At 47.7% G+C, this 16,475-nt stretch overlaps 1 protein-coding gene across 1 annotated transcript in view; it reads left to right on the top strand.

Moving 5' to 3' along the window:
• The first annotated feature begins 3,417 nt into the window (after positions 1-3,417).
• Positions 3,418-16,475, top strand: part of SPHK1 (sphingosine kinase 1) — an 81,498-nt gene continuing 68,440 nt past the window's right edge. Inside the window, exon 1 of the mRNA XM_029600427.1 lies at positions 3,418-4,030. Coding sequence (XP_029456287.1) covers positions 3,607-4,030 — 424 coding nt within the window. The 5' untranslated portion in view covers positions 3,418-3,606. The remainder of the gene's footprint in view (positions 4,031-16,475) is intronic.

The raw sequence follows: 16,475 nt of genomic DNA, 5'->3' as shown, positions 1-16,475 counted from the left end.
AGCATCCTGTTTCCAACAGTGGCCAATCCAGGCCATAAGAACCTAGCAATTACCCAAAAACTAAGTCTATTCCATGTTACCTTTGCTAATGGCAGTGGCTGTTCTCTAAGTCAGGGGTCGGGAACCTTTTTGGCTGAGAGAGCCATGAACGCCACATATTTTAAAATGTAATTCCGTGAGAGCCATACTAACTACAACTCCCCACCCTCCTGACTCCCCCAAGACCTACCAAATTCATTTACTACAACCCCCTACTCTCCTGACACCCCCAAGAACTGCCAAATTAATTTACTACAACTCCCCATCCTCCTAACCCCCCCCCCTAAGACCTGCCAAAAGTCCCTGGTGATCCAGCGGGGGTCCAGGGGTCGCAGACAAATCTTTAATAAAAAAGTAAAAATCTAACAAAACCCCCCACCCTCCTGACGCCCCCCAAGACCTGCCAAAAGTCCCTGGTGGTCCAGCGGGGGTCCGGGAGCGATCTCCTGGACTTGGGCTGTCGGCTGCCAGTAGTCAAAATGGCACCGACGGCTCTTTGCCCTATGTCACTGGGGTCGACCAATGGTGGTGGTAGCCCCTGTGACATAGTAAGGGCAAAGGGCCGTCGACGCCATTTTGATTACTGGCAGCCGACGGCCCTTTGCCCTTACTATGTCACAGGGGCTACCGCCGCCATTGGTCGACCCCCGTGACATAGTGAGGGCAAAGGGCCGTAGGCGCCATTTTGACTACTGGCAGCTGACAGCCCAAGTCCAGGAGATCGCTCCCAGTCCGCTCCTAGACCCCCGCTGGACCACCAGGGACTTTTGGCAGGTCTTGGGGGGGTCAGGAGGGTGAGGGTTTTAGTAAATTAATTTTGGAGGTCTTGGGGGGCGTCAGGAGGGTGGGGGATTTTGTTAGATTTTTACTTTTTTATTAAAGATTTGTCTGCGAGCCAGATGCAGCCATCAAAAGAGCCATATCTGGCTCCCGAGCCATAGGTTCCTGACCCCTGCTCTAAGTGAACTTAATAGCAGGTAATGGACTTCTCCTCCAAGAACTTATCCAATCCTTTTTTAAACACAGCTATACTAACTGCACTAACCACATCCTCTGGCAACAAATTCCAGAGTTTAATTGTGCGTTGAGTAAAAAAGAACTTTCTCCGATTAGTTTTAAATGTGCCCCATGCTAACTTCATGGAGTGCCCCCTAGTCTTTCTACTATCCGAAAGAGTAAATAACCGATTCCCATCTACCCGTTCTAGACCTCTCATGATTTTAAACACCTCTATCATATCCCCCCTCAGTCGTCTCTTCTCCAAGCTGAAATGTCCTAACCTCTTTAGTCTTTCCTCATAGGGGAGCTGTTCCATTCCCCTTATCATTTTGGTAGCCCTTCTCTGTACCTTCTCCATCGCAATTATATCTTTTTTGAGATGCGGCAACCAGAATTGTACACAGTATTCAAGGTGCGGTCTCACCATGGAGCGATACAGAGGCATTATGACATTTTCCATTTTATTCACCATTCCCTTTCTAATAATTCCCAACATTCTGTTTGCTTTTTTGACTGCCGCAGCACACTGAACCGACGGTTAGGACTTTTCAGCTTGGAGAAGAAACGCCTGAGGGGGGATATGATAGAGGTGTTTAAAATCATGAGAGGTCTAGAACGGGTATTTACTCTTGAGAGGTCTAGAACGGTTATTTACTCTTTCGGATAATAGAAAGACTAGGGGGCACTCCATGAAGTTAGCAAGTGGCACATTTAAAACTAATCAGAGAAAGTTCTTTTTTACTCAGCACACAATTAAACTCTGGAATTTGTTGCTAGAGGATGTGGTTAGTGCAGTTAGTATAGCTGTGTTTAAAAAAGGATTGGATGAGTTCTTGGAGGAGAAGTCCATTACCTGCTATTAATTAAGTTGACTTAGAAAATAGCCACTGCTATTATTAGCAACGGTAACATGGAATAGACTTAGTTTTTGGGTACTTGCCAGGTTCTTATTTATTTATTTATTTATTTATTTGTTGATTTTATATACCGACATTCGTCGGGACATCATGCCGGTTTACATTGTAACTGATTAACAAAAGAGTGAAAAATACAATAAACAAGGAGGGGGAAGAGGTGCAGCAAAAGAAAGAGAAGCGAAGAAAGCAGTAGGAAAAGATAAGGAAAGAGAGGAGAAGAATAGGAACATTCGAACATTCGAAGCATATAAATTAACTAGAGGCGATATATATACAAATTAGATGCCACTGTTTGAAACAGGATGCTGGGCTTGATGGGCCCTTGGTCTGACCCAGTATGCATGTTCTTATGTTCTTATGAATATGTACTCCCTGGAAGAGAGCAGGTGCAGGGGGATATGAAATAGATATCTGAAAGTTTTAATGATGCACAATCATCAAACCTTTTCCATTGGAAATAAATCAATAGAACTAGGGGTCATGAAATGAAACTCCAGGAGGACAACTCAGAACCAATGTCAGGAAATATTTCTTTACGGAGAAGGTGGTGGATGCCTAGAATGCCCTCCCGGAAGAGGTGGTGAAGACAAAAACAGTCAAGGAATTCAAAGGGGCATGGGATAAACACTGTGGATCCCTAAAGGCTAGAGGATGGAAATGAAGAAAAGAGTGCATGGGGGTAACTGGGTGTAACTTGCTGGTTTGACAGTTGCTACTCTTTACAAATAACTGTATCAAGGCTTAATGCAACTCCATCATTGCTCTCTGCTTCAACAGCAGTGAGTGAGAAAAGGGAAATTGGATTCAGGCAGCAACCAACAAGGACCCCAACTTTTACAGTTTGGGGAACAAATAAACACGGGGGTAACTAGCTTTTGCTGCGCTTACTACCCTTAATCACTAAGCCTGATCCTTTTGATGTAACTCCAACACTGCTTTCTGGGCAATGGTTAAGGGAAATTGGATTCAAACAGCATCCAAGGGCCCTGACTTTTAGGGTCTGGTAAACTGATAAGCATGGGGTAATCTGCACAATGCAGCAGATACTGGTACAGGCTTGCTGGGCAGACTGGGTGGATCATTTGGTCCTTTTCTCCCACATTTCTATGTTTCTATGGAACATTTAGAACGTGGCTGTCCCAGCAAAGCAAGAAGTGTTAATGGCATAAAAAATAATTTTTTTTGTACAATACCATATAGTCGTGTGTCAATGTACAGTGCAGTGTCACCTTTTAGCGCTACATAAATGTTTATTAGCAGTAGTAAGTTATGATGGCCAATAGTATAACAAAGTTACTCGACATGAAGATAATGTAAATATAGAACTGTTTCTTTTAAAGTATCAAGTGGAATCACGCCTGAAAACACGGAGCTGGACTCCAGGAAGAGGGCGGAGCTGGGAGCACTGTAGACCAAGCCCTGTGATTGGTGCGCTGCTGCCCCTCCCCGAGCCGGCTCCCCCCTTTTCGTTTGGGTTTTTCATGAATGAAGCGGCGGTCCGGGGATGTTATTCCTCGGGGTCGCCGCTAGGTGTCGGCGGAGAGCGCGTAGTAATCCGAGAGCCCGAGTTTCTGCCAGTGCCGGCTTCGAGAGAGGGACAGAGAGTTGCAGGAGCCGGGTCGGTGAGTGTTGTTTGCCATAAGCTCCAGCCATGGATGGCCAGCGCTGCCCAGAACAGACTCCGCAGAGGGGGGTCCCTGAAGTTCTGCTGTGCGGGGAGTGCACTCAGGTCCCCGGACCGAAGGGTCGCTACGCCCTGAGCCTGACCGCCACCCACCTGCACCTTCAGTGGCTCGAGCAAGCCCCGGAGAGCCCCGGCTGCCTCCTGAGCCTGGCCGACTGCATCGGCTGCTGCGCCTTCAAGGGCCGGGATCCGGCCGACCCGGGCGGCTACTTTTCAGTTTTTTGGTACCCGCTGAAGAAAAAGTGGTGGAGGTCGCTGGAGGCCCGGCAGCGAGAGGCAAAGACTTTCCGGCTGGAGACGTGTCGGGATCCGAAGGAGAATCTGAAGACCGCGGAGAGATGGGCCGAGAAGATCCGGGAGCTGTCAGTCCAGAGGATACCGAAAGAGGAAGGTACCGTAAGACCCTTGAGAAAGAGAGAGAGTAAAATTAAAAATAAAAATAAAAACCTCAGTGCAGAGTCAGGAAGTGATCGGCGCTAGGCACTTTCTCACCTTGAATTGCAGCTCACCTGGGTAAAAGGGAAAGCTGTAGTTTCAGGCAGGAGAGCAAATTCTTTTCTCTCGCTTAGTGTCCTGCTCCAGATCCTGTCTTAGAAAAGAACTCCGTTTTCATTGTAAATGCGAGAGTAGCTTTCACATTACTTATCCTGAAAAACTTAGCATCTTTCTGATGCGGCGGGAGCAGCGCCCCCCTCGAAATCCTCAAGTGCTACACGTATGGATTCTATGAGGCGTCTCGGTGCTTAAAAGTGAGGGAAAGAGCAATGGGGATACTTAATAGAAAAAAACAAACGGGGGGTGGGGTGATGGAGGAGACTACTAAGGACCACTCAGACTGTTGAAACCAGTTACCAGATCTGGCAGCGTTAATTTGGAGGTGAAAACATGGCAGCATGGCCAGTAAGAGTCCTAACTCCTTCACAGGCAGACTTGGTAGCTCTGTAAAGTAACATCGCACACACTTCCCAAATCCAGTAACTCCTAGGGGTGCAATGCATTGGGTTAGAACCGATGTACTAAAGTTGTTTTCCACGTTTTCTGCCTAGAGATAGAAAAAAAAAATGCACAGCAGGTCTTTTAAAGTTAGCAGGGAGAGCTTGATCCTTTACACAGTGTGAGTTGGCCTTGGATAGGTCAGAGAGACCAGCTCTGTATATATGAAAGGATTTGGCAACCATAGGAAAGCTAATTTTAAGACTTTTTGAAGTGGTGAGAGACCGAGAAGGAAGCTCTGGGCTAGGGCAGCACCCGAGAATTAGTCGGTTAGCCTTTCCACAGACTCAGCGGATGTTAAAACAAACGCACCTTTCAGTTGCTGGGATAAACCCGAGTGCTGTCTGTGGCTTCTGCAGTTAAAGCCTTTGTTTCAGAGGAAAGGAACAATTAAATGAGAACGGAGCCCAGCGGTATCTGCTGATATATGGGCCTGATGAACGGAGCATTTGTCCCAGAGGCACAAAGAACCTGATTCACTAAGCTATTTTATGGTAGACACAGTAAAATGGCCCAGAATAGCCGCTGTATAGCTTATCTTGTTGGTTATTTGTTGTGGAAATGTGTGCAGTGGCCATCACAGGCAAATCATGGTTAAAGAAAATACCCTTTTTAATACCATACTAAACTATTTCATAACACGTTATGTAGGCTTGTTTTGAATTTGAAAGCAGGTTTTAAGATTTTACATTTTAAATAAGTTCTGTGCCCCGTGTACTGTAACCATTGTGAAGTTGTTTTGCAATGCCAGAATTCTGACTTTAAGAGCACACAAAGGCGATATTGCACAAAATCAGGGATAGGTGATCGTTGGTTGCAGTTATGTAGTTGAGAGGGTTCATGCTTTTTAATAATTTTCATTAATGTTTTAATATTCATTGTGGATAGCCTGAATACCAGACGAGCTCGAGGGCACTCGGAAAACACTCCTTTATAGTAAGTAAACATTCCCTGGAGATCAGAACGGAAGTAGAGCTGCCAGTTCCTGGTCTCAAGACTAGAGGAAGGTGAGCAGGTGATCCCAGTCCCATGGTTTCTTTTATTCCATCATACAGCGGCTGCTCCCTTTGATATAGTAAATGAAATTTACAGATCAATCTGCTAAGGTCTGAAATGTGCTTGTTTCTGGCGAAAGCCTCTAGAAGCTGGGGACTGTCTTGTATAAAGTGAAACAGTGACTCAGTAGCAGAGCAGCTGACTGCATCTAACACAGCCCTTTTTCACTCTGGGTGCCTGGCATATGGCCACATCCTTGTTCTCTACTAGCAGTCACTAACCTACTGGACCTTTCCATATTGCACTATTCATGCTCTGTCTAGCAGCTTGGTTTATTTACTGTACCTTATTGCCTTGCCATTCTTTACCTATCACAAGTACTGCTCTAATGCTGTGCTAAGGATCACTGTCCCTGACTCGCCATGGATGCCCCTAGGTGGCCAAGGGTGCATAACACAGCCGTCGCTTTTGGCCTCTTTGCTCTAGTTTATATTTTGAAGCAGGGGCCTCAGCTTCTAGCCGTTGGGACCCTTGTGGTGGGGAACAATGGTAGATGGCCACAATCCCAAGGGGCAGGTAGGTAGAAAGATAAGGCAGCCCAGGTCCGTTTGGGTGAGAGAGTTTAGGGGTGGGTTAGAAGAAAAGGCAATAAAGGCTCCAAGACAAAGGGGGTTTGCAGGCAAATAGCGTGGAGAGGCGGGGAAGTGACAAAAGTCGTGTCCCCCCCCACCTGCATCGAGCGTGAGTGGCAGGGAGGCAGCAGTGGTCAAGATCATCTCCAAAGTTATTAATTAAGGGGCTTTGTGCGGTAAGACAAGTGAATTGGATTTGGCAAAATAATCTCCCCCCCCCCCCGCCCCCCACCACCTCCCACATATTCAACCCATGCTGCTGTGGCTCCTGCCCCCAAGTGGCGCATTTCAGTTCATTTGTCAAGGTGGTAATCCTGCCCAGGCAGGGTGTAAATCTGACCATTGGTCTTGGAGAACAAAGATTATCTTTTAACGCACCTGCTGCTTGCTGCATTGTCTCATTAACCCCAGCCCTACTGTGGACCCCTCTTTTTTTCATGAGAACTGCCTCCAGTTGCTAATTAGGCACCAGGGGACCCCCAGCAATCTACCTTATCCTTGATCCGTGGCCAGCACCCCGGAGCAATCAGCCAGGGTTCCTTGCTGACCTTGCTTCTGGTGGCCATCTTGAATTGGGTCTACGCGGTCCCCCTCCCGATGACAGTCTTGTATGCCTTGCTAAGGTTGCTTCTAGTGGCCATCTTGGATTTCCTGCTCATCGCTGATTCTAGTAGCCATCTGGTGTGTCCTACTTAGGTCACTTCTGGCCACCATCTTTGAGTTTGTGGTGACTATCTTAAGGTTGGCTTCTGGGGTTTGATAGACAATTTCTTTAAAGGCCATCTTTTGAATGGCAGCAAGCCGTCCACCTTGGGTTCTTGCCCTGACCTGGCATAGTGGGGATGGCACCCTTCTATGGCCGTCTCTAACACAGGCAATAATGTGTGCAGAACAACTGACAACCCCAGACTCCTCCCCCAGCAGAAACCCCCTCCTCACGCTGGAGTCATAATGGCCGCTCCCAGCATGTCTGGAAGGGGGCCATCGGAAAGCAAGAACCCAATGAAACAAGAGGTCCCGCAGCAGCGTGGATGCCAATTTCAAAGAATGGGATGATAGAAACAAGAGATCATTCCCTGACCGGCTATCTTCCCACTCATGCACCAGAACACAGCCCCAGCAGTCTCATCAGTTGGAGCAGCAGTATTGGTCATAGACAGAGGGGAGATCCGATTCATGAGTGCCACACAAGTATCGGAACATTTTAGCCATTAGGAGCCACAGCAGCCAATGCAGTCACGATAGTCTCCATAGCCACTGGGATCCACCTGGCAGCTATGTGGACAGCAAGGAACAGCGCCCTCGCAGGCTCAGGCACCACCATGGTGAGTACCATCAGAGGCCAGAGGTTATGTCCTGCCAGCTTTTCCACAGCCTGGAACCAGCAGGGCCCCCCCTGGGCCCAGTAGCCTACGAGAACTCTATATTGGCTACAGCCACAAACCCCATGGGTTCAGAAGCGCTGAGAATAGTAGAGCCGATGGCAGTCCGCAACCAGCATTGGAAAGTAAAGGCTCTAACAGCCCCAACACCACAACAAAAGAAATGAAGCAGCAGAGTTATCCTGACAAGGAAGATAACGGTAAGTGGAAGTTGGAAGGAGTCAACATCAAGAAGGGCAAGAGTGAAATCATAAAAAGACAGGAGCGGAAAGGGGGGAAAACACAGCGAATAGGGTTAACAACAATGGAGAACAGTGAACTTGTGTGGATGACAATTACCAGCAGAGACAAGTTTTATGGCAAGGACCATCATCTTATGGTTCTTAAAACTGGGGAGAGCCGTGGCAGCCATTCAGGTAGCTGCAAGGCCTTGTTGCTGCTGCTGCCCGGAGCACACCACCTTTAGCGCCGTCTACGAAAGTAGAGGTCGGATGCCCCAGAGCAGGAGACCACAATCAACAACGGAAAGGTCGGAAGAAGGTTGGCAGAGAAGCATCCAGCGCCAGGATGAGCCCGAGAATTCAAGATGTGCATGGACACCTGCTGGATTGAACACTCAACTGGAACGTGACATGATAGAGGGTGGGGAAAAGGAGGCAACATCAGAGCGGGTGGGAGCGGGGCAGAAGTGCGGAAGGGTAATCCAAATCCTGCAGAAAGCGACTCGATGTTGTTGAATAAACTTCTAGAAAAAACATTGATGCCACCAGGAGCTCCTGAAGGCCACAGGCTACACAAGAAAAGGCAGGGACAGACAGGGAAGGGAGGTCTCAATTAAGGGTCAATGTCTGCAAATAGGTCAAGGGGGGAGGTGGAGGAGGAAGCGGAGCTAGAAGCTACAGCTGCAGAGGGAAGTGGCTGGGAGGCACCCGTGAGGAATGATGAAAAATGGGGAATGGAGCAATAAAGAAAGGAAGGCGACTTGGCTGAAAGTAAAGAGCCTGTTTTCTGGCTTTTTAGTGCAGGGTTAAAAAGACAGCAGAGAGAGAGCGGGTATGCATGACCAGCGCCATTAGCTGTCACCTGCAGGTCTCGGGCTTAAGCAGAGAATCTTAAATAATATGTGGATATACTTGATGTGTTGAATAAAGCAAACGAAATATGTGGAGCAGATTGTAAAGAAAAATGTAAAGCATAAAAGTCCGTTACAAGGAGCATAGCAAATTGGTCCGCAGCACTCAGGACAATGGCCAGTACCATTGGGGAGCGCCCCCAGGGGAAATGCCGCACGTTGTTTAAATACATGGATGTTGTCAGTGATGCGTGCAAAGCTTCTGGGGAAAGTGCATGGCTGGCTTATGACAAATGTCTTGGGTGCATTGTGGCAGAGAAGAAAATCCTGGATTGGGATACGAAGGACATTGATTTGTGATTAATGACAAGACCACACCAGGGGTATAATTGGGTCCGAGCAGGTGGCATTCCATAGTACAACGGCAGGGGTGGGGGACAATGTTTTGTTTTAGCTTTTTTTTTTCGAGGCCCCGGGCAGGGCAAGTTTGGGTGTCGAGCTAGAAAAAAGGGACAGGTTCCACAAAGGTCTGGGATATGCAAGCTGCACAGTGGCAGCTCACCAGCCAATAAAGATTAAAAAAAAAAAGGGGGGGGGGGAGGGGCAGGCTCGGATGCCATTAGATAGGGGGCACCTGGGCTGGTGGTGGGTATTTAGTGTTGGCACATTTCGAACAGTCCCCAAGTAGACAAACGCAATATAAAACAAGAATGAATAATAAATAAATGAAGACAGCAAAGACAAAAAAGAAAAACTCTTCTCGGTGGTGAGTGCCACATTGGCGTAGGGTTAAGGGTTTTCGGTTAGGTAATACTTTATGTATAGTTTATTTAAAGCCGTGGTCCGTACGCTCCGGTGATTTGGTTGGTTCTAAAGATGAAAGTTAATGCGTTTTTAAGCTATGCTGAAAGAATAAACTTTGGTTTTGAAGACCGGATGGCCCGGTGTTTGGGGTCGGGGGGGAGAGGGTTTGGCGTGAGGAGGACGAATGGTGCGGCGTGCCTGGGTTATGCCATTTTTGTTTTTACTGTTCCTATTCGAGATTCTCCAGTCTGTTGTAACGGTGTGCTCGGTCCTGCACCACTGTTTGTACCGTATTCCTATTTATTTTCTTATGCCTGACCTCAGCCTGCTGTACTGCCCTGTTCATGTAAATCACTCGTACTCGGCTGTCACCGTAGTGTTGGATCCTGTGCTGTAAACACGCTTTGAGCTGTCTTGTTGGTAATGAGATGAACAACGTCAGCCCAGATGTGTTTTATGAGCTTTGGGCTTGCTTTTCATTTTGCTCCTCCAATTGTAAGGTCAGCCTGCCCCTCATGCCTCCCCTCCCCCCCCCCCCCCCCCCACCTTCTTCCTTCCCCCACCTCGTGAGGTTCTTGTCAGATGGAAAGAGAAGCAGAATTGTTCTGAAAGATCAATCTGTTGCCTTCTTCCCTCATCCACCAGTCTGGGTGATGGGACTAGGCGCTGGCAGGGCTCCAGGGCCAGCACTGGGCACTGCTTTCTCTCCAGTAAGAATGTCAGGTCACGCATTCCACACTTAAGGTCATTTAAGGTCAAACCCCCTCCAGGTGAAAGGGGAGGACATTTTGTGGTTAAAGCTGCTGCTGTTCCACTGACTGTAGCTCGAGCTAAAACTATTTGTAGGTAAAAAAAAAAAAGCTGGGTATCAGCACAGACCTAAATGGCCAGAAACACACAAGCAGCACCAACTAACAGGCCAATGCGATACTGGCACGCGTTAAACGGGCGCTGGTGATTGAGTGCCTTCCCTCTTAACGCACGCTGATCCATCTCTCTCGGGTGTCGTGGAAAAAAAGAGGCGCTAGGGGAAATTGCATGCCCTTAGCACCTCCTCGGCAGCCCAGAAGAGGTGGCTATCACCTGGTTAGGGAAACGGACGTTCAATTTTAGAGCGTCCCTTTTCGTAACCTGTTCACAGCCAAGGCAGAGCGAACCTTTTCGTAACCTGTTCACAGCCAAGGCAGAGCGAACCTTTTCGTAACCTGTTCACAGCCAAGGCAGAGCGAACCTTTTCCTAACCTGTGCACAGCCAAGGCAGAGCGAACCTTTTCTTAACCTGTTCACAGCCAAGGCAGAGCGAACCTTTTCGTAACCTGTTCACAGCCAAGGCAGAGCGAACCTTTTCCTAACCTGTGCACAGCCAAGGCAGAGCGAACCTTTTCCTAACCTGTGCACAGCCAAGGCAGAGCATCCTTTTTCCTAACCTGTGCACAGCCAAGGCAGAGCATCCTTTTTCCTAACCTGTGCACAGCCAAGGCAGAGCAAACCTTTGGCAGAGCGAACCTTTTCCTAACCTGTGCACAGCCAAGGCAGAGCATCCTTTTTCCTAACCTGTGCACAGCCAAGGCAGAGCGAACCTTTTCCTAACCTGTTCACAGCCAAGGCAGAGCATCCTTTTTCCTAACCTGTGCACAGCCAAGGCAGAGCGAACCTTTTCCTAACCTGTGCACAGCCAAGGCAGAGCATCCTTTTTCCTAACCTGTGCACAGCCAAGGCAGAGCATCCTTTTTCCTAACCTGTGCATAGCCAAGGCAGGGCATCCTTTTTCCTAACCTGTGCACAGCCCCAGGTTAGGAAAACAGACACTCGTTAATTGAGTATCCCTTTTCCTAACCTGACCTGGCACCCTTTTATTATTATTAATTTATTTTTGGGACATTCTAATTTTTTAGTTCACCACGATATTAAGTAGGAGGAAGTACAGAAAAGCAGTATTTTCTGCTTTTCTGGACACTTTTTGGGCTCCTCCAAAATTAACGCCTGCTCAGGGCAGGCGTTAATTTTGGTGAGTGAAAATGTGCACGTCGGGTGTACTTTTTTTTTTTTTTTTCACATCCGGAGGGGGGGGGTGGGGGGAAATAGATGAGAGCCTCATCAACATGCATTTGTATGGGATGAGCACTATTTCCTACACGAAAGGCAGCTGATGAGTGGAAACCAAAGGGGGCCACTTTGCTACCGATGGTAAAAGGATGAAGCCAATGAGGGGGGACTGAGAAGGGGCAGTAGAGAGGGTAGAGTTGGAGACATGTAGGGTTGGGATGGGGAGAACTGGAGAGGGAGAAGGAGGGCTGCAATCTAGCCAGCGAATGGGCAGGGAAGCAGAAAGAGAGAAACTGAGAAAAAAAGGAAAGCTCCATGTCAAAGTAATGTAGGGGAGATTTAGGAGACTGGCAAGAGAAAACCAGAAAAAAAGAGATGAGGACCGACACAATTAGAAAATATAACACAGGCAATCTGGGCATTTTCCCCTCTTTCTGACTCTCCAACCCAAACTGCAGCTCCATCACTGCTCTCTACATTAATGGTGGGGGTGGAAGGGAAATAGAACCAAAGAGCTAAGAGAAACAGATAAGTATGAGAGAAAAAATGTGAAGCTTGCTGGGCAGACTGGATGGGCCGTTTGGTCTTCTTCTGCCGTCATTTCTATGTTTCTATGTAACACATTAAACTGACACTATTTTAAGTAGAAAAGACAGGGCCACAGCTTTATTACAATATTTTACAGTTCTACCCGAGTCATTCTGTTAATATACACCATCCCACCTGGCCAGTCAAGAGTCAGCTAGACTATACCATTTTTTTGCCTATTATGGAGCCAGCAGGGCCCTCTGGCTTTGGGCTGTGGCCCCTTGGCCTACTATTCCATCCCCATGGCTTCAGGAGGTTGTCTGCCATAGGTCAGCTAGCATATCTGGTCATCCCCTACCACTTCACCTTCATTGCTCATGCTGCCAACCCACAATGGGAATCCACTTGGCCCATCCCCAAGCAGATGCAGCGGTCCCACGTGGTGAGTTCCACTGCTCCCAGCAGCACCCACATAACTTTTGGCTTGAGCACTCTACCACAGGCAGGGGACAGCACTGCCCCCTGAACAACCCCCCCCCCCCTCCCCCAGTTGCAGCCCTGTTGTTCAGATTTGCTCCCAATGCACCATCAATGGTTTGCTGTAAATCATTACTAAAATGTAATTGCCCACATAAAGCATGTAAGCTTCATCCACTCTGATCTCAAAGTTAATGATCTGCAGCTCCTCATGCTTCGTCTGCTATGAACCGTAAAGCCTTAACCAAAGGCCTATAGAGCAGTTCAAATTTTTCTTTTGGCCCCATTCTCAACTTTATTGATGTACCAGCACATCTGGCAATAGTGTCCTGCTAGGGAAATTGACTGCAAGGTGACAGTTTCACTCTTGATTCCCCTGATAAGTTGGATGCGTGAGATGGGATCCAAACCATTACTAACCAAGGTAAAGAGCAATGCAGTCCAGTTAGGCAAAGATGCCGGTCTGCTTCCTCATGATGGGAATTTGACCAGTCCCAACTCGTCCCACACTTATTCATCCAGGTAAGCTGAATGTGCTCCTTTTACCACCATTCTGAGGCCTTGCCTCATGCTGTCTGGTTGAAATCCGACATACCCGGCCTGGTCAGTGTGATCGACCTGTGTAGGTTGCAGAAGCTGTGTAAGGCCAGCGACTAGCTCTTTCAAGTGAGAATACTTGCCAGGACTGCTGGGCTGCCCTGTTCTGAAGAAGCGCATGCCGCAAGTGCTGCTGACCTTATCAATGGCTGCGAGGCATTGCTAAAAACAGCTATGGATTGGATCCTGGCTAATGGAAGAGATCCCGATGAGAAGACGGCATTTAACCTCCTGCAGAGCAAGATATTGCCTGAAAGTATGCAAAACTCAACTGCACCTCTCTTCTGTCTTGCTCCCCCTTGGATCAATGTGTGTCTAAATATATATTCATTTGTATTTCCAGTCCACTTTTCCCCTGTCAAAACCCAAGGCAACAAGCAGTCCTAAGTTACAATTAATATAACCCATCTCTCTGTATGGTATCGCCACCCAGACCTGAGCCTGGCCCTGCTTCGAGTTGGCAACTCCCAATCTACCCTGGAGAGTACTGAAAAAGCCAATTTGGAGGCCACATGCAAAACCATTTGAATGGAGACTAATATCAATTGCCTGATGCTAACTTAGCTGGGGTGATAAGTTTTATATTCAAATAAGCTTCCATGGCAAAACCTGTCGGATCTGGAGCAGGTTAGAACTGGGAACCTGAGACTGAGGTTACCACAAACTCATGCATATCCTGCCATGAATTTCTTTATCTGGAAACTCTGGCAAGTGACTGTGAGAACAAGAAAACTCCTGCCATATCTGAGGCTCTAACTCCCCTCAGCAGCTGCTCCCCTTTTTGCCTGCATTACGGAGGTGGGCCATGTAACTCCAAGAGTAGCCTCAGTGCTGCGTGGTGCTCCTTCCTCTGGGAGCCTTGTTTCTAAGCTGTCCCAGATGCCGAGGCTGAGGATTCCCAGAGCAGCTCCCTTTGTGCCACATTCCAGATCGCCACCGCTCCTGTGGCACCGCTACTCGCTCCTGGTCTGCACATGCAGTGAGAGCGAGCCAGCTAGACCATTCTGCAGAGCAGACGCATGCTTCACCCAGACGTCTAGTTCCCTCAAAAGATCTGCCACTTGCCTGCCCCTGGCTGACTGTATAGGGCCTCTACCCCTCCCACTTTCTCACCAGCCATGTTGCCAGACAAAGTGAGCTTTGACCTCCACGTTACTGTGGCGACCATGATGGCGAAAGGCTCCAGGGAGATAATGCCTTTGGTAATCGCCGCTGTCCAGTCATTCTTCAGGCCATGTAGCCGCGCACCACCATAGTCCCTGGCAGTAAACACAAAAAAGCCTTTCCTCCTGAATACATCAGAATACAGCCCAAGCTCGTGCCTAGAGATTGGCAGAGCCTACCATGGTAACATACTGAATGACAGCAGATAAAACCCAAAGGAGCCATCCCATCTGCCCAGTAACAATTTGCCCACTTTGGATAGCTGTGCATAGTAATTCCCACATGGAACCAGCCATCCACTCCACCACTTAGGGTTGTACCTTCCATTCTGTACAAGTTACTCCATACTTTCTAGCAGTGATGCTTAATGGGCTGTAACTGCTGCCCCATGCAGGTTACCCAACGCTTAATTACCATTCACTTGCAATACACTGCTTCAAGGTGGCCTACCTTCTGACTAGAGCTGCCTTCATCCCTTAATCGCCCTTACATGGTGTGCTTTATAAACAGGCCTGTTGTAGCTGTAGCCAGCCTGCGCATGAACAGTTGTCATAAGGGAATTACAAAATTCAAATGGTCTATGTGGAACTGCCTCTTGCTCCACAGCCACCTTGCTCACATCCCTCTTGGCAGATATCCAACCTCTCGGCCTTTCAAAGTTTTACATGGGATGACATCGCCACTGAATCAAGCTTTATGGCAAGGAAGTTCAGCGCCCTGCCCACTCCTTTTGTTTCTCATGTGACAGAGGAATGCCAGACCCTGTTGCTACTGCTCAGAATCCTGTCATAAAGCTGATATGTGCTCGTGATTCCTTGGGTCCAACAAACAAAATTCATCTACGTAATGCATCCTCTTATAATCCTCATTACCTGAGTTGTGACCCAGTGCATGGAGGAACTGAATATTTTGCAAAGCGGATCTGAAACGGAGCTGCCCGTTGGCATATATTTGTTGACGTATTGCTCCCCCAGGAAACTGGAAGCCCATACGTCAGAAAGCTGTCAGGACATTATAACCATCCCTTTGCTTTCATGTGTGTTTACTTACCAATAATTCAAAACCTGAACAGATTCCTGTTTACATCAGTCAGTGACATTCCAGCCCCATCAGTTCCACACACGATGGATCAGTCATCACCATATTTTGACTGCTCATCTGATTGAATTAGGACCCCTAAAATGTGAGGCTCCCACCTGCTATTCCTGCCATAGATAGCTGCTAATTGTCTTATTGAGGCCTACTATCCAACCTAGACAGTTGTTAGCTTGTAAGGTTCCAGAAATAACAAGGTCAAATTAGATCGGTCTCTCCATAAACTTTATAGCTACTATTTCTTCTTTACATTAAGCTTCACAAGAGTATCTCCCTTGCAGCTAGATCATTCATTGTCAGAGAATGGTTTCACTAGGGGTGAGAAATAGCTACCATGCTATCATTCTTTCGTCATCATCATTTCCAACACCATAAGCCAGGGTTGGCCAATTCTGGTCCTTTAGTGCCACAAACAGGCCAGGTTTTCAGGATATCCACAATGAATAGGCATGAGATAGATTTGCAGGCACTGCCTCCACTGCATGCAGATGTACCTCATGCATATTCCTTGTGGACACCTTGAAAACCTGGCCTGTTAGTGGCTCTCAAGGCTCAGAGTTGGCCACTCCTGCCAGCCTGGCTTTACTGTGCATGAGCACTGCAATCCTGCCTTCAACAGATACTAACTATTCTGTCATTTGTCTCTGCTCCTTCATTCCTTCCCAGTCTAGGCGGTCAGTTAGATAACTGTCAATGCCTCTTGCGCACCTGCCACTGAAATAGCCAGCTCCAATTAAATCAACCTCTTCCATAATATTCAGAAATGCCCCCGCGTCCTACCAAACTACCAGTAACTCAGTCTCTCATGGGAAAATACCAATTGCAAGCTAGATGAATAATTGAGATGTATGTACCTATACCTACCCCACAAGCTCATTTTCTTGCCAACTTATCTAAAAATAACATGCATCTTTACCACTCTCATACGTGGTTACACACCTCCACATACCTAAATCTTAGATCCAGGCAGTTTTTGCTGTTGCGTAGGAACTTATCTCAGGCTCTATAAGTGCACCCCTGACATTGAACTTCAGTGGGAGGTTGTTAGCA

Source organism: Rhinatrema bivittatum, chromosome 4, assembly GCF_901001135.1.
Source record: "Rhinatrema bivittatum chromosome 4, aRhiBiv1.1, whole genome shotgun sequence".
NCBI classification, from domain to species: domain Eukaryota; kingdom Metazoa; phylum Chordata; class Amphibia; order Gymnophiona; family Rhinatrematidae; genus Rhinatrema; species Rhinatrema bivittatum.
This window is presented reverse-complemented; position numbering and strand designations above follow the sequence as displayed.